Below are 24656 nucleotides of genomic sequence, written 5' to 3'. Positions count from 1 at the left end.
CCTGTATTAATCGTACCGGGGAAAAGTGTTGGTTACATTTTTTGCTGTCGATAATTTGCTCTTCTTCCCATCTGAGAACCTGAGTGTATTCAGCCATGCCCTTTTCCTGTGGTCACCGCTTTACCTAGGGGAGAAAAATCATGTGCAACAGCCTTGGGGGACGATAAAGGCAATTTATATTTTCGCTGCTTTTTTGATGTACAACCAAACTGTTACCAACAATCACTCTGCATTTTTTTCTGGGTCAAGACTGTTAAAGTGAACTAAGACCTGTGTTAAATCCCTTCAGCTTCCTTCCAGCTGCCTTGCTGTGTGTGACCTTGCCATTAATTGCCGCTCTTCCTCTCCTCCCATCCAACCACACGGTTATAGCCAAGATGTCCATCTACAAGAGAATGAGACGAGCATGTTGTTTTGATTGCGGACGTTCTGAGCGTGACTGCTCGTGCATGTCAGGCCGTGTGCGTGGTAACGTGGACACCCTTGAGAGAGCCTTCCCACTTTCTTCTGTCTCTGTTAATGATTGCTCCACCAGTTTCCGTGCCTGTAAGTTTAACCTCAACACATGTAGTTCCATGTTTGTGCTGTCTGTGGTATCATCCCTGTCTTGTGCTGTGCCCTGTGGTTCTGAGTCAGTCGGGCTGATGTCTTCTTCCCAGTGTGAACTCCTGTGTGGTGACATGTTGCCCCAGCTGCCTGTGTCTCTCTGTACGTGCTGAGGAAGGCCTCCCTTCTGATTTTCTTAACTTGTGCTTCTCGTAATAGCATGCAGGACTGTGATATTACAGTCTGGCGATATCTTTCCTCTCTCTCCTTTAAATAAAGGTAAATGGAAATTAAAGTGACAGCATATCACCTACTGTATTAATACAGAGATATGCGGAAGTGTACATCTTAATATTTTTGAAATGGCTGTAAATTGAATTGTATCAAAGGGAGGAAGGAAAGGGTGTAGCGAGAACAAGCCAGCTCTAGAATTAAATTGCTTTTAGTGAGCTTAGATAGTTTCTTAGATAGCTTCCAAAATATAACAGTTTTGATGCAGATGGAGATATATATATATATGTATGTATGTATTTTTTTTTCTTTTTACGGTGTCTCTCTAACCTGTGCCTCATTCCTCCCGTGCCAGATTTTGTCTTTTGTTCTGGAAAAGAGTATTGTATGTCTGTCAGCCTGCATTGGGCTAGTGGATTCCAGAGCTTTTTCTCAGAAAGATGACTATTTTGAAGGACTATTCCATTAATATATTTTATTTTTCCAATAGTATAGCCCCTGTTTAACTAAGGTATCTTGTAGCAATTGTGATTCCAAATGCCACCAAAAAATTTAAGTCAGAAACCTCTGTGATTTCCCCGAGTCCATAGCACAGGCCTCTGATGTCAGTCTTCTTTGTCATCCACAAGCTCAGAGATGTTAAAGAACCTCTCAAGGTTATGCAGCTGGTAGCTGGCAAGGTTGAGATGTGTCAGTTTCCTGAGACCTCCCTTATCCTTGCCTTCACCATGGACTTTGCTGTTTTTCTGATATGGTTCATAAGTGAAGTTCCTGAAAGCTCCAGTTTGAGACCCTGGGACCGTGGGTCTTGGTCCAAGTGCCAAAGGGGCTGTGGTTCCACTGGAGGACTTTACTTGAAGTATAACTAACTTTGTTTTCATGTTTTGGTAGCATAGAAGGTAGGAGATGCTTCTCGTTTCTGCATTTCCTCCTTTCCTCTTTAAAGCACCCAACACATTTATTGCTAACCTCTTGCTCCCTGTCCTCTCGCCTTCCAAGTGCTCAGAGCTCGTTGAGCTATACTTTCCCCAGCAGGGGTAAGTGTACACTGACAACAAGAGGAAGAAGATCACTGAACTCTTAAGCATTTATTCCCATGGAAAATGAACTGGCTTGACTCCTCTGTGCCAGTGTTGAGGCTGGTCCCAGCGGAGTGCGGCTGTGTTGCAGGGATCCATGAGGCCTCTGGGGCTCAAGGAACCGGGACTTCACTGTGTGCCATGCCAGGTGCTTATATTTGGGCCCGAAGTTCAAGTGCAAAGCATGATCTGTGTATCGAGCCGTATTGGAGGCATTTGGAAAACTTTCATCTAGGACCAGAGAGTCATCCTCTCTGATTCACAATTTCCTGCTGCTCCAGAGCAGTGCCAAGGGACAGGATTCACTTCAAAGTGATACCTAATGGAGGTTGCATTGAGAGGGAGTGTGGACTGCCCCATGGGCCTAAAATCTTGGAAAGATTTCTGTTAAAATCCTTAGATGCTGCCATATGAATCCTTATCACTTTATTTCCCCCTGAAGAGTTCTCTGTAGTTCCTATGCCAGTACAGAGATAAGCTAGGGCACAGCTGCACAGAGAACTTGTCTGTCTACGATGTGCGGCAAGATACCACGTTCAAAGATAGGTGCTGGGGAGGAAGAGCAGAGGAGGGCCTGAGGTGGCATGAATTGGTCACATCTCTTTGACTGATGGTGGTGAAAGTAACCACAAGCCCCGCTGGCTTACCCTTCTGCCTAATGCACGACTTCTGTTCTCAAATAATCATAAGGCTCTAAAACCTTAGCCTAGATTCAGTGGAGAAGAGAAAGGAGCCACTGTGGCTCTGAGCTAGGGCCTCTTGGTCATGTCCTGGCGCTGGCCAACAATGCCAATCACAGCAAACTCTGTGTCCCCCACGTAGACCCCATGGTGCCCAGTGTGTATAATTTCCATTATATCCAAGAGAAATCTTAATTAGAGGGATTTCTCAGCTGTGCAATTTAATCCAACCATTGATGGAGACCAGGGAGAAGAAAATCTTGGGGTGGGATTGTCCCATTCTCTAAGAAACATTCTGTGAGTGGCATGTTGTCCCTCCTGTGCCTCCAAAATCAGCCCCCACCAGGGAACACGTGGAGCTTTGGGCTGCATGTTGGAGCCTTAACTGGTACTGACAGCTCAGGGGGCGGTTTGCCTTCTCCGTTTCATCAGTCATCCTGCCGTCATCACTCCATCAAACAAAAGCAGATTTCATCCATCCCTGTGTGAGACCACTCACCTTTGACCATTAATAATAAGTTAGAAAAATCCATTCCAATTTGAGCCCCTTCTTGGGCCTGCATAAGCCCTTCTTCTCCAATTAAAAAAATGTCTGTCTCTACGTGAAATTCCACTGGCAGTGCTCCAATAGCAATCCCCAGGCATCCCTCGCTGGTGGTGGAGTTGGGTGGTGCCCATTTGACAGAGCAAGTTGACTCAAGAGCAGCGGTGAGAGTGGGCTTTTCATTAAATATGAACAGATGTGAAATGTAGAGGGTTTGACAGTTAGAAATGGCAGGAGAAGGGCCCTTGAATCAAAGTGAGGTCAGATGGGCGGATCAGATTACTTCTCTTACATTCTTTAGTTGTTCTGAAAATCATTTTGAATTAGTGTCAGCAGAGCCATGATGAGTTTTGCCCTTTGTCTTTTATGCTAGGGCTGTATTGTTTCCCAAGACACTCATTAAAGGTCATTATGCTATTATGGAGCTTGCTTTGGTCGCAGTTTCCCAGTTGAGCCAGTGTGCTTTGGAGACTGCCTAATTCATTTCTCTCTTGCCTTTCGTCTCCCTCTTTACTCTATTTTTTTTCTTATAAGGGGAAAAATTTCCGTTTTCAGGGGATGTTAAATTGAAACACAAAGTCCCATTATGTGTTTTCTGAAGTGGGAAGAGAAGTAGCTGGTTCCCAGAGGAATAGTAATATATTAAAAGTGTTCACACAGTTCTGAAAACCTGCCTTCTAACAGCAGGGGCTGCCTGCTCGGTGTACCCCTCTATGGAGGTGTGGCCCATTACCGTGGATCGGTTAAGTCACGTGCTATTATGATAGTTGTCTTCTGTGGAACTCAGGAGCAGATGGAAGGCCAGACTGTATTGACCAAAAGACCTTCAGAGGGGAAGGACTAGTTAAGGAAAGACAAAAATCAAAATAAAAGGTGTCAGAAAAGTAAGGTAAATTGTGACCGATAAGGATTCATCACAAAAGGATTTTATTTCTGGCAAGACTGAAATGTTCAATATGGTAGGCTAGAATCAATGCATAGAGTGTCATTTTATGATCATCTTGGTTTTGTTCCCACTTCAGATGGTCCTGGGCAAGAGTCCCAGCTCTCTCAAAAGACATCAGGATGGTGTGGGCCTTGGCTTTTTCATAAGTGGCTGTGTTCTGGTACTATTAAATGTAAAAAATGAATGTCTAGCAACATACACATGCACATAAATACAGAAGTAGATTCCAATCAGTATGATTTCTTCCCACTATAATTTTGTAAAATGGACCTTTCTCTCTCTTTAGAAGTTTATTCTTGTTATTTCAGTCTTGCCTGCTATCTGATTGCTAAGTGTAATAGAAAGGGACAATTAAAATTATGATGCAGTGGCAACGCAGGACCATATTGATTCAGACCTGCTGAGACCTGCCTGACATGATTCTGGTCACAAAGCATCAGTAACTCTGGCACAAACAAATTAATCATATGGTAGAAGAGAAGCAGACCTTTAGACTTGCACTTGGAACCAGCTTTAGCTAAAGTACGTGTGTGATCACTGACACCAACCTTTCAATTTACTAATAGTTTAAACCTGCACAATTACATGCATCCTTTTGCAAACTACTGTAGCTAATTTTAAATTATACATGACTTTTATTTCGGGTATAAATATAATACAAGAAGGCATTCAACTCTGATGGTTAAGCTGAGAGAAGTCCAATATGGTCAGGTTGAAGGGAGACACACCAAAATCCGTTTAGTGTAATCTCGAGTCTTGTCAGATAATAAACAAAAATCAGCTTATCCCGAGTAGCCTTTGGTTTGTACAGGCAGAGAATTAACATTGTCAACAGAACTAAAGTCACTGGAGTGAACTAATGGCATTTTGAAGTACATAAAATCAGATACAAGGGCAAGGGGTGGAAACAGCTCTAGGAAAATGTCTACAATAGGACACACCCTATCCTGACAGTCTCCAACGCCTGTTAAAGGAGAGTCAATTTAATAAGCTACATTTAAAAATCAGCAGCCTATAATTATCTCATTCATTTTATGTGCAGTTTTGGGCGACTTCCTCAAATTCCCCAATCCTAAATTCTATTTGCTTATTTTACTTCTGGGCCCTAAAAGCAATGACTCCCCTCTTTGCACTACCACTACCAGTGAGAAAAAGACAAAAAAAGGAGAGCCAAGGATAATAAGCACAAATCAATGTGATCATAGTTTTTCATGTATTCTTTTTAAAGCCCGTTCGTCTGAGTCTCCATTTTCTTCCATCTTCCCGTGCTTGCCATGCTCATGTGAGCGCGCTCCCTCTCTCTGTCAATATCCATCACACCTGTGCACACCAAGCACTACCAGAGCCTTTGGGTTCTGCCCTGGCTCTTTAGTTACCCTGGCCCATGCATCCTGATTCGACCCTTTGTACTTCACTGCAGGAAGTAAAAACAAAGTGGCAGATCGGCCTAGGCAGCCATTGGGTTGTCGCCTGTGACTAAGACCTAGTGATGGACCTGGAAGGGGCTTCTTAGGATACTCTTGTTGGTAGCAGGCGAGGCTACCGAAGCCACTGCCTCTTGCTTGATTTTGTGATAGCCACACTGAGCCATAGGTTGACTGGACGTATACCTTACTCTGGGCCTTAGCTCACTCTGTGCAGTGGGCAGCTTCTTAAATCAGCATTGTAAGGCAGAAATCCTGCTCGGGTAAAATTGCCTTTGAGAAGGATCCTTTACATCGCTCGTCTGTCAGAAGCTCTCAACGCACTGGGTTCTCCACCAGAATAAATAGCTGGTTGTTTCAGTTGAGTGTCAGGTAAAGTCACTGGCTTGTATTTGGGGACCTTATTGTGCTTCCACCACCTTCAAAACAAGAGTGTGATTGAATTCCTGAAGATGAATACACTATGAAGATGTACTGCAGGTAGATGAAAGGAGACAGGAACAGTAGGCAAAAGGCAGCCAACTTCTCAAAAGAAATTCTTTGAAACAGGATTGGGAAACAAGAAGTAGAAAGGTCAGAATGAGGGAAGCTGACAGGGTCCTTTGTGTATACCCCATCATGGGACACCTCTCTTCCCAGGGACACTGCTCTATAATAAATGACTCGGCTCTTTAAGGACAAACTAGAAAAGACATTGGCATGCCTCACATAAGCCCAGAAGAGGCCCTTATGCAAGGTGACATAGAAATTATGTTTGCTTTTTTATTTCAGGACAGTGGCCGGTTGTCAGGATACTCATCCTGACAGCTTCTACCACCAGGCAGTGGCTGCTTCCTCTTACCTCCATGGTGGAGGGCAGATGTGGCCAGTTAGCTCCTCATCTTCCATCCTCCTCCACTATCTCAGGCGACAGATGCCAGGGCCAGCCCGCCTTCCACTTGAGCTTTCTTGTCAAGGCTCTGCCTTGAGCCCAAATCCTGACCTTTACTGTATGAAATAAAGTACTGATGAACAAGCAGAGGTTTGAATTAGAGCAGGCTTGGAGCAAATGTCAAGTCCATCTCTGCCTCCTTCCTCCACCTGCACCAGGAGCCTCGGTTAGACCCAGTCTGGAGTTTGCAGCGCCTTAGGCTTTATGGGTCTGGGGAGACATAACTTATTAACAAAGAGTTATTAAATTTTTATCAATTTTACAACACAATGTAAATGCCTTCTATGAATCTACATTGTATTCATTATCATTTAAAACGTTAATTAAGTCGAAGTTGCATTTAATTTCTCTCTAAATGGGCCTCTGGGAAGAGGCTTTTAGAAACATCTGTGGGAGCGTGCGGCTCACGGAGCTGGGGAATCCCCCAGCCCGCATTCAGGCTCGCCCCCTGAGTTGATTGCTATCACGTGTCTGTGGCTAATTTGTTGTGATGTGATTGGGCATTGTCTCAGATTAGTATCAGACCAATAATGGTGTGAAGTCACTCGAGAGAGGCTTGTGGGGCAGTGGCACAGGCTTCACTGCATCCTGCCTTCCTTCCCAATCCGGGCAGAAATGGACAGTGGGTCTGCAGCACCTCTGGTCTCCGTCATGCCTTGGGATTCTCCTTCTCATATGGTGCCCATCATTTCAGTTGGATACTTCCTTCATTGGAGATGGATGCTTGTCATCTGGCCCAGCACATTTAGGACATTTGCCAGCATGCTCTTCGGAATGATCTTAACATTTGGGATCTTTGACTCCCAGTGAAGCCTAGAAGCCGCAAGCACAGAGCAGCCAAAAATGGAAACCAGAATGGAGTGGAGGTAGAAATTATAAGCAGGTCATGCTCATTGGTGAGGAGAGACAGAAGGAGGCATACTACCAACATTTGCTGAAAAATTGTGTTTCTCTTTTGAGGCTAGGATCATGTTTTAGTCTTATCTGAGCATAGGGTCACTCCCCAAAGAGATCTATATTCTATGTATACTGCATCACCAAGGGAGTGAGGTTTGTTGACACAGCAGTACTAAGAAATGGCTAGTTGGTTAACTTGGATTCATGTTACAACTAGACTTAGTGTAGTCTCTACTCTTACTGTGTGCAAGCAACTCTGAGAACACAGGGAGGATGTGTGTATGTGTTGTTATTGTTGTTACATGTAACACTTATATAGCATTTGCTGAGTTACTGGCACTACTCTGCCTATTACTACAAATATTAATTAATTTAACCCTTATTATGAGGTAACTGTCGTTTGCAGTTGAGGTAACTGTAACCTGAGACATCTGCAATGTGCCCCATTTACAGACTAAGGCACAAGGGTCTCATAGCCAGTGAGTCTGGCCACGGGTCTCATAGCCTTATGTCACAGTCTCATGACTTGCCAAGGGTCTCGTAGCCAGTGACTGGTGGAGCTGGGATTTCAACACAGGCCATGTGGCTCCACAGTGTGTGGAGTTGGTTGAGTTGCTCAGTTACTCTTGCAGTTGAATGTGATGGATAAGTCACTTAATCTCCAAGGGAGGAGATAAAAGTGAGGATTCCGGTAACGAAAACTCGAGATAACGTAGGGAGTCCTGGGGGGCCTCCTGCACAGCAGCTGGTCACCCAATTTGGCTGAAGTTTAAGACTTAGCATGCAGGGAGTGGACCCCCCTGAAGGGTAAAATGGGGCTCCATTCCTGGCAGGGTCCAGGTCAAGGTTTTTGTTCTTAGTCTGTAATATGATAGAAAGTCTTTAGACAATGCGACACTATCATATTGGTGTTTGATCAGGGAAGTGACCTAACAGAGGCTTTGTTTTGGGAGGGCTGCTGTGGCTGCAGGGGAGGAAGGGACTGGCTAGGGGGCAGCTGGAGGCCCCCCTCTCAGGAGACAAACAGAGGGGAGCCTCTGGTGGGAGGGCCAGGGCCCAGCTGCTCTGAGAAGCCTTCGGAAGGAAGACTTGATCTATAGTGTACAGGACCCTGCAGCTGAAGCACATTATCCAGATACAAATCCAAGAAGTTAGAGTCTTTAAAAGACAGTTTAATTAGTGGCTCTGGAGCAGTTGAATTCCATGAGCCTAATTCTCCCCAGCTGACCCGGCAGCCATTGTGATTCCCAGCTGGGTTCACTAGAGTTTCCTTCTTATTGGAGGAAGATTTCCTGACCTCTGACCCAGGACTGGGAGACCCACCCGTCTGCATCCACTACCACTGGCCTTGGGGATCTACTTCTGTTTCCTTTTCCTAACCAATATTTCTTCTTTCTTCCTCACTGTCCTCCCCAGTTCAAGTATGTCTCACATCTTGAGTGTGTTGAAGGTGACAGGCAGGCAGCTCTCACCTGCTGGTGTGAAGTATTGGCTCAGGCTGAACAGCAGACACAAAGCAAGTGGGAGCCACCAGTGGGGACACCTGGCCAGCGCTGAGGCTCTTGCTTCCAGCTGCAAGTGGTAGTTTCGGTGAGAGCTCATGGGAATTCTTCTTTAAATCCCAGTGTATGGCAAGGAGACTTTTCTCCTTTCTCAGGAAGTCAGCATGTCTCCTTACATCGATGGGGGAAAAAATAATAAAGTGCTTCACATCCCATTCACTGAAAATGCACTGTAGTTTTCAACCACTTAACCTTCTTGAGTGGAAATACGAAACACATTTCCTGTGAAGTACTGCCACACAGAGTCCTAAAGAAGTCAAGTGGCATTTCGAAGTACCATGGACAACTTTCTTTTCGGTTTTACTGCTTTGTGCGTAAGACCTTTGTCTGTGTCCTTTCTTATGTCAGCATCTGTGGTTGTGGCATTTGTGCACACCATTGACCTCAGAGGGTCATTAAAACTGCATGGAAAAGCACTTGAGTCCTGGGTTCCCTCATGGTGGTAGGCTGTGCATGCTGAGAATGCCAACTTCTGGAAGTGCAATGTGGCAAAATGCACCAAGCCAACCAACTGTGTATTGTCTTTCTCTCTCTGGGGCTTTCTCCCAAACCAGCGTGTTGAATTACCTGGATAGTCAGGGGACCCTCCATCGCCACATCTGCTTACAGGGGTTCTGCTTCCCCAGCTGACCTTTTTCCCAAAGGGAATCTAAATGGACAGAGCTAAATCCAGCATTATCAAACCCTTGCATTTGAAATCTCAGAGGGAATTGCAGAGGCCTTTCTGTAAATAGCTAGGTAGTGCTTGCTTTGGAGGGTGATTGCTACACATGCCCATAGATTTTTATTCTGAGGAGACATTCTTTTGATGTCTAGCTTAGATGAGCAGAACTAACCATAGTGGCCTTTCTTCTCTGACCCTCTCATTTGGTCATCCTCAGGAGGAGCTAGTCTCTTATATTCAAGAGAAACAGCAAGAAAAACTCCCCCAGCCTTTTCTAGTAAATCTGAAAGCTTTCATTCTAGCCCCTTCAATACAGCAAGAGGAGTCCCACCAAATGTTCCTAGAGCTGCAGAGAAAACCCTATGCAAACTGAAAGTGGAATCTTTTGAGGCAGATCTGCATTAGGGATGATCTACTGCACTGAGAGACTTATAAATGAAGTGAGAAACACTCCAACCCCAGAGCTGGCAGTGCACCAGCTGTATTGACAGTGCATAGATGGGCATCTGCACACCATAGAGCATGGGCTATCTTCTGGGAAGGGAGCTGACTGCTTGCATTAAAATGATCTTCATTTTGGCCAATGTCAGCTTTCTGGGCTGGAGCCTGTTGGATCACACTCAGTCAAAAAGGACCCAGGGGCTGCCTTCCTTCCCTCCAAGGTCAAAAATGTAGCATGCTGACATCCTTGGCTGGGCTTCCCATATTGGCAAGAATACTTGAGTAGGAAATGGCCTGGAGGATTCCAGTTCAGTAAATATTTGATGAGTAAAAGAATGAATAAATGAAGGGGTTCCCAACCCTTAAAGGAATTGGTGATGTGCTAGAAGCCAGATTGCCCCAGATCCATGAAGTTTCCCAAAACTTGCTAAGTAGCAGCTTACTGTATAGTATATGTATGTAAACATAAAAAAACTGGGATGCACAAGAAGATTAAGAGGGAAAAAATGTAGTAAGAAAAAACAAGGACATGACTGAAGGAACTAGAAAATGATCAACTGGTAGTTGCAATTGATATTCTTTGTGAAGGATACATTATGGGAAAGAAGATCTGGAAACAAAGTACCGGAAAATAACCACATAGGCAAAAATCCACCAATGCTTCAAATGAGGAGAGGCAGGGATACCACTATATGTAGAGAATTTGCTCTAGAAAATCAAGGACTTGCGACATTCACATTGAGTTTTATTAATGTCAGCAAACCTGATTATTTTGCTGTGAGTCAGGGCGGCATAAAACCAATGCATTGGGCAGGGCTTATGTGAGGAAAGGGGCCTGTTGTAGATAGAGAGGTGTCAGCATCTGCAGGTGGGCGCATCAGCCTGCCCAAATGTAGAGAAACATTCAAGGGCTTTTATGGTGGTCAGGGTAATTGACTCTGACTCAAAGTAGGCAGCTTGAATCCAACAGCAGCACCCAAATGATGACTCCTTCCACATGGAGGTATCCAAAAGCTGAATGTCTCATAGCTATTTCCCATTAAGAGCCATTATTCTGTTGGTTTTGCTCAAGCCAAGAAAGAGTTTTCTTGATTGTTCTCAAAGCTCTCTCAGGCTGCACCAAGCATTCCCTTACCTTTGAATGGTTCTGAAATGCTCTCTGCATTTTGTCAAGGTTGATCTGGCCATTTCTTCAGTGCAGATGAGTAAATTTCCACATATGGTCTGTAACATATCCAACGGAGAGAACACATCCAGCAGGGATGCTTCAAAACCAAAGCCCTAAACAGGTGTTACTAAGAAGGCAGGCACAGTGACCTGCAGAGAAGAGAGATGCTAGGTGAAAATAAAAGCTGCAACTATGCTAGGAATGAAGACAGGGAGGAAGGGGCTCAGGTCATGTCACAGGGTCTGGAAGTTAGGGCATGAATGTGACATTTGCAAGGGGCTGGTTGCTGGAAATGCTGCTCCTTCATAAATATCTTCTATTAAGATGAAGATGGGAAACAGACAGACATCTCCTGTCTTTCCTCCTCTGCATGTTAGGGGATTCTGAAGCCATCCCCTCACTGTGCAGTGAACTGAGAGATCTTGTTGGCAATTATAGCCTGAAATTCTAGGAAACGTCAGAGCAGGCAGATACAAGGATGAGATCTGTGAGTTTTCTGGAAACTTTGGAAGTCCTGGTGAAGTCATGCTTTGACATGTTCACTGAGTGGATGCTCATGGCTATAATAAGAGTAATGTCTTATGTGTGTTTGAGTCTTTGCACTTCTCAAGGCACCAACATCATCTCATTTCATCTAGGCATCCCCAGCATAGACATCATGTCCTACTACCATGTGACTTTGAGTAAGTCCCAGAACTTCAATATTTTTTAGCTTCCCCATCTACAAACTGGAGATAATAAGGACCTATCTCACAGAGTGGTTGCATGAATTCAGTGAGTGAATATATATAAAGATTGCCTGGCATATGTTGAATTATTGCTATCATCCTTCATTAATATATGAAATTAACAAAGAAACAGAGATGAACTTGACCAAGATTACATAGTGGATGAGTAGATTGCTAGATCAGAAGCCTGCCATCTCCCATAGTATTGATGGAAATAATAATGATAAGCCACTTTAACCATAACTAGTGTGTTTTTTTTTTCAAATAACTGACTGTCATCAAGCTAGCCTTATGATAGGCCATATCAGCTACAGGCAGAGAAGCCCACAGATAGTGACTGAGAGTTGAACAGCTTAGTATAACAGACTATAAAATTTAAATGGAGTCAATTTGTTTAATTTCTAGATCATGGAATAATTGTCCCAACAGAAATAAGCGAACAAAAATACCAGTAGATAGCTGTTATCTCCCCAGAACATTGGTTTCCATCTTGACTACCCAGCAGGCCTTGCAAAATTTGCGTGTAAAATGAAGAAATTGGAAGATCATATTTCTAAGTTTCCTTTAAACTCTGAGACTCTGATTATCTTCCTTCTTCTGATTGAAAAAGGCTAAAAGTCCTTTTTGTTTCAACCCTTACTGTTATAAATCCTTCTAAAATGCTGACATCTATTACCCAACGCTGTGGTAGGTCCTGTGAGGAAGAATGATGTGTATAGAAACCTCGTAGTATATAAGTGCTATTGTTCTGTGAGTTTGCAGCTTCTAGGGCAGGAACTGGGCACACAGGAACACACAGAAAGAGCCCAGAAGACTCTTACAGGTCTCTACTTTATTGTCAGCTTGTTTTCTTCCAAGGTGTCTTTTATTTTTCCTCAAGGAAAGCACAGAAAAAGGCCCTCTCCCCAACCCGGGGTCCTAGTATAATCTATGCTGCAGTGATTTGGAGTTTATCAATAATCAGAACATTGTCAGCCACTGAAGCTCTCCCAGACCAGTTCATATGCAGTGTCTCTACAAATGGCCCCAGCCCTCCCGTAATGAATGCTAACTGTCTCCCCAAAGAGCCTCCTCGTCATGTTTGTTACACCTTGTTTTGTTATTGCCAGGTCTCCAGGAATGAACTTGTGTAGCAGGAAGCATATAGGGCCAAACCGGGACACCATCTTCAGGCAAAAGAGGCTTCCTAGTTAGAATAGTACAGATTTGATGGATGAAAACAAATGTGTGTCTTAGATTTCAGCCCAGCTGTTAGAATCCCTAGGTCCTGGGATCTTTAGAAAACTGTGACTTCAGGTCTCATCATTCCTCATCCCCCTGAAACCCCTTCTTTATGGCTTGTCCATCCCTAAAATAGGTCTGGAGATCATCAGCAAATTCAGTGTGTTTTTGGGAGAGGGAGGGAAGTTGGAACACAAAAAGAGGAGAACAGATGGGGAAAGAAGACATTCCTGTCCTTTCAAATTCTATCAAAATTTATTTTTTAGATGATGATCTTGATCTCAACTCATCTTTTTCTGTTGTTATTGTTGTTTTTTGAGATGGGACCTCCTTCTGTCACCCAGGCTGGAGTGCAGTGGTGTGATCAGAGCTCACTGCAGCCTTGCACTTTTAGGTTCAAGCAATCCTCTCACCTCAGCCTCCCGAGTAGCCAGGACTACAGGTGTGCACCACCATGTCTGACTCTTAACCTGTCTTTGAGGTCTGGTTGGTGTTGAGACCTCACATCATCACCTTTCCTACCTTGCTTTATAGTAGTTGGACTCTGCGTCTTGTTGATTTTGTCATTAATTAGATGAGTGCTTGGAGCAAGGCCAAGACTGGGCCCAAGTGTTTCACCCATGTCTTACCACTATCCCTTTCTTTGAGCAGACCTGATGTGTGGACAGGTCTAGGGACGGCTGGAATGAGTATCAAAACGAACATTGAACATTCTGGGTTTTACACTGTGCCACTCTCTTCCCTCCTACCGATGGCCGAGTCCTCTGATTTGGCCTCCATATTACATTTCGAACTTTTTCTCACCATTGCCAGTGGCACTGCCAAGCACACATGCTCGTTTCTTCTTCAGCTAGTCTGCCATTGTTGCCTTTCAACCTTTCAGTTAGTTCCCCTTGCCACCAAACCACCACCAACTTTAGTATTCTAAAGCACAGACTTTATCATGTTATCCCATTTTAAAGAGAGAGGAGACCTTTTGATGGTTCCTTGTTTTTTAAGAGGATAATTTCCAACTTTCTGCTATTAAAATGGCATTCAAAGCCCTTTGCAATTTGGCCTCAACCAGTTTCCCTAGTTCTGTTCTCCACGTAAGCATCCATCATCTAACAATTCTCTAGAAGTGTCTTATTTGTGTTACTTAACACATTTCTGGAACCTTTTCCTGAGACTGTGATTATTTTCCTCTCCTCTTCTAGCAGATTGAAACTTACCCATCCTTCAAAGCAGGGGTCAGCACACTGTCCCATGGGCCCAGTCTGGCCTACCACCCATTGTAGTAAGTAAAGTTTCCTTGTAACATAGTAACATCCATTCATTTGCTCAGTGTCCCTGGCTGCTTTCAGGCTACAACTGCAAAGTCGAGTAATTGTAACAAAGAGGGTATGGCCCAGAAAGCTCAAAATATTTATTATCTGGCCTTCTAGGGAAAAAGTTGGCCAACCTCTGCTGTGAAGGTACTGCCGTCTCTGTGAAGCCTTCTTGACTAGCTCACCCTGACCCCGAATTAGAAAAAGTGAATCTCTTTTCTGTAAGCCTGTAACATTTCATGTAAACCCCATTTAGAGCAGTTTTTATGTTGAGGTTTTTGTAGAAGTCTACAACAGCAACAAACACCACATCTCATTGGTCTTTGAATTCTTAGTATATTGCACACAGTAACCAAGGCACACAGTGAGAATTCAACAAATTGCTGATTAACATGTAAACTCTGTTGAGAATATGTTTCCAGAGTTTATTAAGCATGTATCGCAAAAGAAAAGGTCTTTCATGAGAACTTGAACCAGAGGCCAAAAAAAAAAAAAAAAGTCTCAAGGCTAGAGATCTTCCTTTCTTCCTTCTTGTTCCTTTATACCTTCTTGAACAGAATCTTTGTTTCTGAACAGCCTACAGCCAATTCCTTTGACTGCTGGACAACTCTTGAGTAGTTTGATCTTGAATTGATCACTGCTTCTTCTGAAGGTAACACATTTCTTCCATTGTTTCTGCTGACAGCACATGGTGGGCTCCGTAGTGGATCTGGGGGTGCTGATGTTTTCTCCTTCCATATGTCATTGGGTATTTGAGTCGGGGTAGGAAGCCATGGCAAACCCATTGCTTCTGTTCATCCATGTTTGATTCCTCATTGATTTGAATTTATCCCAAATAAATTTGGATATTTAAGGTTCTTAAGGCAGGGCGTGCACCTTTAATTGTTCAGACCCTAGCCAGTGGCCTAGACCTCATCTCACTGGACTAATACACAAGCTAACACTAGGAGTTATATCTAGGCAGGATAAGCCCCCAGTTCAAATCTTGACAGCCCTGAACCCCACCAGATTCCCCTTCACCCTTCGCATCTGTCCAGAATTGCTCCTGGAAACCCTGTCTCTCCAGAGCACGTGGTAGCCAGCTGAGGTGGGAGATGGGATGCCCCTGGCCTGTGCCTGAGACCCTCCTAGTCCAGTTCCCTGTCTGCATAACTGGAGACACTTCAGGCTCAAAGCAAGCATTGTGACATTTGGTTCTCTTCACACATGTGCCTCAGACAGATGGAAGAACTGAATGTAAAGAGATTCTACAGAGTGTATTGGAAATAACAAAATTGTGTATGTGTGTTTTTAAAGGATACCCTTTTGGTTGCCGCATAAGTTATTTTTGTTGTTGTTGTTGTTAGAGATTAAATCTCGATAACTTTTTGGAGTTAGAATGGGCTTCCCATCAGCTGAATGGGCTACACACTCGTCTTCTTTTTATAGCCATCCAAGAATGCCACTGCCTTCCTCACATCCCCTGCTATGTTATCAGCATGGTAGTTTTGCTTGAGATCAAATCAGGGCAACACAGGAACTGTCATTTTTCATTTACTGGGGTCCTTTGATCCCATTTGAGGTTTACTTGTTTCAAGTGAAAAATACAATCCCTATTGCATGCATCTATTCTTTAGAGTACTTTTTTATTTTTATTTTTTTATGTTAGAGATCAAATCAGAGTTGTAAGTAGTATGGTCATTAGTTATCACCACTAGATTTCATAGGCTACACTTTATTTCTGTTCTTACAAAATCACCAACCTTCTCTGTTGCATAATGATCACTTCCAGTGAAGACACAATATGCCTTTCTTGGGTACTTGGGTGTTAATTTATTTCACAGTTTCCTTTGTAGATACAATCAGAGTCACCTATCACATTCCTGTTTCTGCTTTTTATTGTGTTCCTTTGCTATCGCGTTTGTGTGATCTTTTTCTGAAAAATGACAGGTAGTGTTTCTCTGCTCACTGTATCAGTGACATATTTTCCACAACTTCTCTATTGCTATTTTAAAAATATAACATTTTATAGATGTAATCTTAGTTGTTTGTAACTTAGGTTTTGTTATATGAGCAAATTTCCTAAATGACATGTTGGTTTAGGTACATTTTTTAAAGAAAGGGAAAAATATTTTCTGCAAAATAGTTTCTTCTAAATTGTAAGTGAAGGAAAAGCTCTGTTAGTAAGATTATAATGCATTTTCCTGATTTCTTAGTACATTGAAATGCATGAACATTATTTTTATGTAAGTGATTAAGTTGCGGTTTTTAATAACACGTTGTTAGAGCAAAAAGAGCTATCCCTTTTGATTTATTTGTATATTTACTGGGTGACTTACAGTGCTTTACGTATTAGAATTGGTTTGTCAACAATTAACATTCTAGGTTTTTATATAACCCATACTTCAGGTAATAGAGGATTATTAAACTGCAACCAGTGTGTTAGAAATCTGCCTACTGGTAATAAAATTCTTATGTATAACAGCAGCTGAGAAATACTGCTGTATATTTATGCATAGATTGCAAGATAGATGGCCTGCAAACCGCAGAGGGGCCTGACATGCAGGTCCACCAGCAGGTGGCGCTGCTTTTCTAGAAATAAACCCTCTACCTGGCTTCTAGGTACTCTCCTCCTCCTCACTTTCTGCCTTTTCTCTTGCAGATTGTCTCCTTTATTTCTCTAAAATAAATATCTAAAACTGTTGTTGCTGTTGTTTGAAGAGATATACTGCCAGTAGGACAATGCCCCTCAATTACTAAGGTTTATTTGAAATCCAGCTTGCCTGATGCAGTGCTTACTTGAAACAAGTCCCGGTTAAATACATGTTACTGTTTGTAAAAGGTAACTACACAATGCTGGATTCAGCACTGAGATCGGATTACCTGTGCTGTCTGATTATTGTTATGTGGCAAGTCCTCATTTTAATCTAATATCTATTTACACAAATTAATCCCATAGGCTTCTATTCACCTCAGGATAATGAGGGGCATTTTTATTAAAGTGACTGATTGATATACTGAATTAATGTTTTATATAAAAAAAAATCACCTTAGTATGATGTTCTTTCATCACGGTTACTCTAGAATCCAGGTTGGGTACAGTGGCTCATGTCTGTAACCCCAGAACTTTGGGAAGCTGAGGCAGGTGGATCACTTGAGGTCAGGAGTTTGAGACCAGCCTTGCCAACATGGTGAAACCCCATCTCTACTAAAATACAAACACTGGCCAGGCGCCTGTAATCCCAGCTACTTTGGAGGCTGAGACAGTAGAGTTGCTTGAACTCAGGAGGCGGACCTTGCAGTGAGCCAAGATTGTGCCACTGCATTCTAGACGGGGTGACAGAGCGAGACTCCGTCTCAAAACAAACAAGCAAACAAACATAAAACTAAATAATGATACTAATAAAAGAGTTACTCTAGAATCCAAGTCATCCAAAGCATGTTGCTTTTCTCTCGGGGCCAGAACTACATTTTGACAAACAGGATCAGAGTTTTTATTATGTTTTGTTATGTTTTTTAAGAATACTTTTCACAGAAAAGCTGATCAGCTCATCAACTTGGGTATCATAAATGAGGACAAAAATCAAATATGCAAGCAAAACTATTTTTAAACATTATTTTGTCCACACATACCCGATTTTTCAACCATTTTTTTCAAGACACAGCTATATTTTTTTACTGTTTTTTTCACAGTCTGCGGTATTCCTTTGTACAGGATATTTGAGTGTAAACATTAGCTTATGTAGGAGAAAATGAATTTATTGAGGTTACAGAAGGGGAGAATTGAAATATGTCTCAGGATGACTCACTTATTTGTTTATTTTCTTCATTATTAAATTTTCTTCCTTTTTTTTTTTTTTTTTTAAGAAAACATTGTCATACTGTGTCATCCAGGCTGGAGTGTAGTTGTACAATCTCGGCTCACAGAAACTTCTGCCTCCCGGGTTCAAGTGATTCTCCTGCCTCAGCCTACCAAGTAGCTGGGAATACAGGCATATGCCACCATGCCCAGCTAATTTTTGTATTTTTAGAGTCGGGGTTTCGCCATATTGGCCAGGCTGATCTTGAACTGACCTCAAGATATCCACCTGCCTCAGCCTCCCAAAGTGCTGGAATTACAGATGTGAGCCACCATGCCCGGCCCTTCGTTATTAAATTTTCTACCTATCAGGCCATAAAGAACTTTGGAAGCATAGGCAGTATTTTACTCTTTTAATAGGATTTCTCTCTTTTGAGTTTTTAAAGTTTTCTCAGGCATACTGCACTAAGGGCTGCAAGTTGATCTAGATAATATAATGTACATTCTTATTTAATTCACCCATGTGATTTTCACAGAGAACATCTTGAAGTGTTATTGATTCAACAAAACCAAGGAGGAGAGGATTGGGGAAACATTTTCTTCTCAGTGAATCTACTTTAAAGCATTGGTTTTGTTGAAAATGATTTTTTGAAAATATGGATTGCAGTCAGTTTTCGTGTAAAAGTCAAACCCTGATGGGTTTCCTTCCAGTTCTCTGTAGAGTGGATGGTATTAGCTGGAGTAGCTGAAGACAGGAAATAGCCATCCTGAAATCAGGGTAAATTTACCTGGCTGGGCTATGAGGAATAGGCCTTGTGAGTTTCACGGGACCCCTTTCCGAGGCATTAGATAACCTTATTTTCCTGTTGAGTAAGTTCTCCAGAAAAAAAAGAGAAAAGAGACCTTCAATGGAACTGGACCATTGCCAAGGGCCTCCCTGCTTTAGTTCCATGCACGAATGTGTGTTTCTTACCTTTGAAAGGAAAGTGGGCTGAGCGAGCTAGGCAGTTTCTGATAGACTTTTCCAAGCTGCAAAGCCCACCCACTATCCTCTTTGAACTTCAGTATTTAAATCGAAGGAAAAATAACTTTCCCAGAGGATTCAGATTATTACCAAATATTGTCCAAATTCTATCATTTGGAAGGTAAACCTTTACACTATCTGCCCTTTATACTTCCAACTGTGCCCTCAAATACATCTTCCTGCACTAGCCAAACTGACTTTCTTACAGTTTCATATTTTCCAACCACCTTGACTTGGTTCAAGCTGTGTCCCCCGCCTGGCATGCCCTTCCCGCCCTCGATTGCCACTCCTTAGTCTGTTCAGCATCACGGGTCAAGTGCTCCCTGAGTGCCAGGCCCTGTGCTCCATCTGGGGATATACAGTAAATAAGGCTGACCTCTCTATTCATCCTATTCTTGTTTCAAGTCTTCTTCTTTTTCTTTCTTTCTTTCTTTCTTTCTTTCTTTCTTTCTTTCTTTCTTTCTTTCTTTCTTTCTTTCTTTCTTTCTTTCTTTCTTTCTTTTCTTTTTTTCCTAAACAATTCTCTCTTTAGGACTTACTTATTCGCTAACACATTTCATGTAGCCATCCCTTGACATTCTCGTGCAACATCTTTTGTACTGTTGCTTTTACGTAACTTACGAGTTCGTATATTCGTATTTGATGCGGTTATCTAATTTCTCTGGCTAGGGTTGTGGTTCTCTCTTATTGTGCATCTTTAAAAAGATTTTAAAGAAAAGAACAAGAAAAAGTGATGCCCAGCATTAAGCTCAGAGTCATTACAAATCAGAGCCAGAAAGGTCTCATACTTAACTAATGCTCATCCCCCCAGGAAAGGGAAATGTCTTACCAAGGCCACATGGTTGATCCAAAGCAGGCCTAGAACCCGGGGCTCCTGAACACTAAGCTGTGCTTCTCCCCTTTGCAACATCGCCTCTGTAGCTGCTAGGAGCTATTTATTGGGAACTTTGCAGGGCTCAGCATTGTGAGAGACTCAGTGATATGTAAACTCCAACAGAGCAGCTTATAAGCCTAGTAGGGGGAGTAGAACACATTCGAATTGAAAACAAGTTATAATAATGTAAGGCATGAGATCAGAAGTGCCAGGGGATTTTTTAAAGAAAGGAGAGAATTGATCTTGTCATAATCATCTGGGAAGGCCCCCTGGAGGAGGCAGCCTAGCCTGTCCCTTCAAGGGTGGTCAAGTAGTCAGGTGAAAGGAAGACATGGTGGGAGGGCCTGGTAAAGGAGTCACTGCCTCTCTACCCCGCCATGCCCCTGCCCCTTCTTCTGTCTCCCACGTGTCTGAATACGCCGATCAACCCATGACCTCCCAGCAGAAATTCAAGGGAAAGAGGCCCTCACAATCAGGCGGTGTGAATTTCCTGTAATTTAGAGGAAACAGTGGGGTTCCTCTGTCGCCATGTGTCTTTCATTTGTTCTTGCCGTGCATGGTTCCAGCCTTCTCCAATTGAGGTCCGTTTAAACGTTTTCTGGCTTTTCTTGTTTTTATGACATTTGGCAAAACCTAATTATTTGACTTGAGCACTTCATTGGGGCCATATGAAACAAGGGACAAAGGTGACAGTCGAATGAGATGCAAGGGTAGGGGTCAGGTTGGGGTTGGGAAGGCTCACCCCATTCTAAGGGTTGGTTACTGGATCAATTGCTTGGGGCAGGAGAGAGAGTATGGACCCATGTGAATTACACCATGTCCAAGGGTGGCAGACTGGTGTGGAGAAGGACCCAGAAGCAGAGAACTCTCATTGTTCTGACTCTTCAAAGCCCAGGCAATAATCATGGGTAGCGTTTAGAAAGAGCTCACCAGGACTTCTTTTAAGTGCTTTTCACATTTTCCGTCCATTCTCACAACCCTATTAGATAGGTATTCCAATTCTCATTTTATTGGTGAGAAAACTGAAGTTAGATAATTTGCCAAATACCTAGGTTCAGACCCAACAGTGTGACTTCAAGGCCTGTGTGCTTAACTCTTACTCCTCTACCCACTCAATATGAGTTGGCATTTGTGGAAGGATATCCCATGCCTTAAAATTTTTATCTCAGGGATGGTACACTTGAGTGTCACTGGTTCCAGGGCCAGAAATGCAAACATGGGGTGCCTGCTGTATATCTGGGGGTACAATAGGCAGCAGTGGGGCATTTGAGCAGCTGACAAGCTCCTGCCCCAGGAGAAAGGCACCCTTTTGGAATGAAGACTCAGTCCTCTATGAGATTTTTAATTAGAAGTTAGAAATCCGGCCGGGCGCGGTGGCTCAAGCCTGTAATCCCAGCACTTTGGGAGGCTGAGACGGGCGGATCACGAGGTCAGGAGATCGAGACCATCCTGGCTAACACAATGAAACCCCGTCTCTACTAAAAATACAAAAAAATTAGCCGGGCGAGGTGGCGGGCGCCTGTAGTCCCAGCTACTCGGGAGGCTGAGGCAGGAGAATGGCGTAAACCCGGGAGGCGGAGCTTGCAGTGAGCCGAGATAGCGCCACCGCACTCCAGCCTGGGCGACTCCGTCTCAAAAAAAAAAAAAAAAAAAAGAAGTTAGAAATCCATATTCGTATGGACAATCTTCAGACTTAAAGATTGGTCCTCAGACTGTCAGCCTGCAGCTCCTGGTTATGTCCTGTAATCCCAAAGCATCTCCCAAATTTGGTGTCCTCCTTGGTCCAATAGGGATCACAGTAGATCGTAGGACATCGAGGTATGGAGTAACTGATTTGACCTACAGTAAATCCAAATCTATTTGATTATAAACTATCTTAGAAAAAGAGCTCTAAAGAGGGTCAGAGTTGGGACTTGGGCAGGTGGACTGACTCAAGAAGCTCATATCCTCACGCTGGTCTCACAGGCAGAATTCTGGCAGCAAATGATCTGAATTAGAAGTCAGCCGACCTGGGTCCTGGTTCAGGGTCTGCATATGAGTGCAGCTTTGAGGCAAAAGAGGGTGAAGCCAGAGCATCTCCAAGCACCTCCCAGTCCTTCTGTTGCACTCTACACCTTTTTCTCTAATGCGTTGACCAGAAAGGGCCTGCCATACACTAGCATTATAAAATATTGCACAGGATGTGTCCAAGGATAAATTATAATAGCATACAGATAATGATTTTATAGTTCAAGAACATCTACAGAAGGTGATTATGCCCTTAAGAAATATACTAAATGCTGTGTTTAGTGTAAAGTCATAATCCACACTGGTCCTTACCTCCCAAGGTTAAAAGCATACTGTATTTCTAAAGTGTTCTGGCAGAACATTCTTCATCAGGCACCTGGGTTGCACTAAAAACCCATGCATTTTACCTTTATCTGAGTTTCAAAGAAAGTATCAGTGCACCCATCTGGAATATATATTAGAATTCTAGGGGGCTCTTGACACCATTGGCTCAATGGAAGATATGGTATTTCTGGATGAGCCAATAATAATAATGTTAATAATAATAGTGGTTCATATTTATATAACATCTTATGGTTTAGAAAACAGTTTCACATATACACAATTAGATTTTAGGCTGGTCTTTAAATATAAGAATCATTGGGGCAAGCATTAATTTAAAGAATATAAACAGCAAAGTGGAAATGGAAATGTATGATTGACGACTTCTGCCAGTCATGGCTATTTGAAGCTGTTTGGCAGCAGGGAGGTGGGGGGCAAAAAAAGAAAAAGAAAGAAAGAAAGTAATGTTGGTGTCAAAATGTGTAAGCAAATAAAAACTTTCACCCCAAAACGGAAATGTAAATCAACATTGTGTTAACCAGGAGAATTTGATGTGGGATGTGAAATAAAGTCCACGAGAGACCTGACCCCAGCTCTCTTTTCTGTTTCTCACTCTGGGCAGGTGGCAAATCTCAGATTCCTGAGGCAGTGTGATCTTTTCTCCACTCCTTTGGATGCCTGGCAGTTTGTAAATCCACAAGGAAACATTTGTTTCAAGGGCCTTCCTTAACAATCTCATGCAAACAGCATGAAGTGATCAAAAGAAATAACTCTTGTCTTAGATTTGCCTTGTCCAGTTCTGTGGGGTGGCAGAACCAGTACCTCGAATACCTTTGAGAAATGGTGTTCAGGGCTGGAAATTGGGTGAGGTGAGAGAAGCTTTTGCCTTGGGCACCAAATTTAAGAGGAGACCCAAAACCTCAGGAATCAAGATAAATGATAGTTTCATGCAATATTTTCAAGCTATCAAAATAAAATATTTTCAAAATATCAAAATTTTAAAAATCCAGGATGAACAGAATGTCATAATTTTAAGTAAAGACAGGATAAATATTGATTCCAAAGCTGGCATTTAAGTACTGAATTCACTAGGGCTGGAAACAATAAGGACACCAGGAAACTAGCAGCTGCAGCCATAGGTGTGAGCCCTTCCAGGGTGCCAGGAGCAGTGTTTGGTATCTTACAGGCACTTTCTCTTGATACACTTTGGGGGACCTGATATGACCTACAGTAAATCCAAATCTATTTGATTGTAAACCATCTTAGCAAAAGAGTTCCTTTACAGGCTCCATAAATTCCATTACAGTCCATTTTGTCTTTGTTAAATGTATGGGTTGGAAATTACAATTCTTTTATTCACAATGATGATTTTAGACACACAGCTCAGAAAGATCAGCATTCACTTAAAAAATATATTAGCATACTTGTATCTATTAAGCACTATTGCTTTGTAGGCTCCAGCTGATGATTTTATTAAGTAGACTGCAAAAGGGGAAGAAAAATCAAGGATAATTATAAATTCATAAATGCATAATTCATTGGCATAAAATGATTTAAATGGATTGGATGTGGAATTATCTATTTCCTCAAGAAAATAACAGAGATGTTCTGATTAAGCCCATAATCTAGTGTATGTGAAATTCTAGCCAAACTGATGGGGCACATTTTCTTTTCTGAAACTACCTTTGATAAGAAATGCATTACAAACTCATCAGTTTGGCTTCCTGTTAACAAAGAGACAGCAGCCGTCTGGATCATTCTGGATTCACAGTGAAACTGCCACACCATGTATCCTCCAACTAAAGCTGTGCAAGTTTGACAAGGGGCAGATGAATCCAGGAGTTATTGTGCAGGGGTTTAAATCTATGCGGCAGCTGACGGTTGAAATAATCATCTATATATCGCTCTGAGCTAGCTGGGGAAAGGTTGAAGCTGTATATTTTCAACATATCTAGTCTAATGGTTAATCTGTTGTCTTGTACGGGGCTCTCGCAGGGTGGACTGGCAGCACACGCTGACAGCTTCGAGGAATTGCTCACGGTAGATGTGGTTCGCCTTGCTTTCCAAAGTACTGGATGGATGAATCTAACTTAGCTTGAGTTGGAAAATGTGAAACTCACCTGACTCATGACCTCAAACATGAATGGACCAGCAGGGCTAATAGTGGGTTGGGTGGTAGGGACAGTAGAGTCACTAAACTACCTCCATTCCTCTCGACGTCCCCAGATCTGTGTACTTCAGGTGTGCTCCATGGGTATTTCTTTTGTTATTTGGCTGTCTTGA

General features: G+C 42.7%; 1 protein-coding gene across 21 annotated transcripts in view; it reads left to right on the top strand.

Annotated features, from left to right (window-relative positions):
* Window positions 1–24656, top strand: part of LOC105465975 (potassium calcium-activated channel subfamily M alpha 1) — a 763404-nt gene that overhangs the window by 633350 nt on the left and 105398 nt on the right. For 10 of the 21 annotated variants that reach the window (XM_011714668.3, XM_024787933.2, XM_071068796.1 and 7 more), the window contains one exon: window positions 373–546. The exons of the other annotated variants lie outside the window; for them this stretch is intronic. In XM_011714668.3, coding sequence (XP_011712970.2) covers window positions 373–546 — 174 coding nt within the window. The remainder of the gene's footprint in view (window positions 1–372; window positions 547–24656) is intronic. 21 annotated transcript variants of the gene reach the window in all.

This window comes from Macaca nemestrina, chromosome 9, assembly GCF_043159975.1.
Source record: "Macaca nemestrina isolate mMacNem1 chromosome 9, mMacNem.hap1, whole genome shotgun sequence".
NCBI lineage: Eukaryota > Metazoa > Chordata > Mammalia > Primates > Cercopithecidae > Macaca > Macaca nemestrina.
The sequence above is the reverse complement of the archived record's forward strand: the minus strand, read 5'-3'. Positions and strand labels throughout refer to the sequence as shown.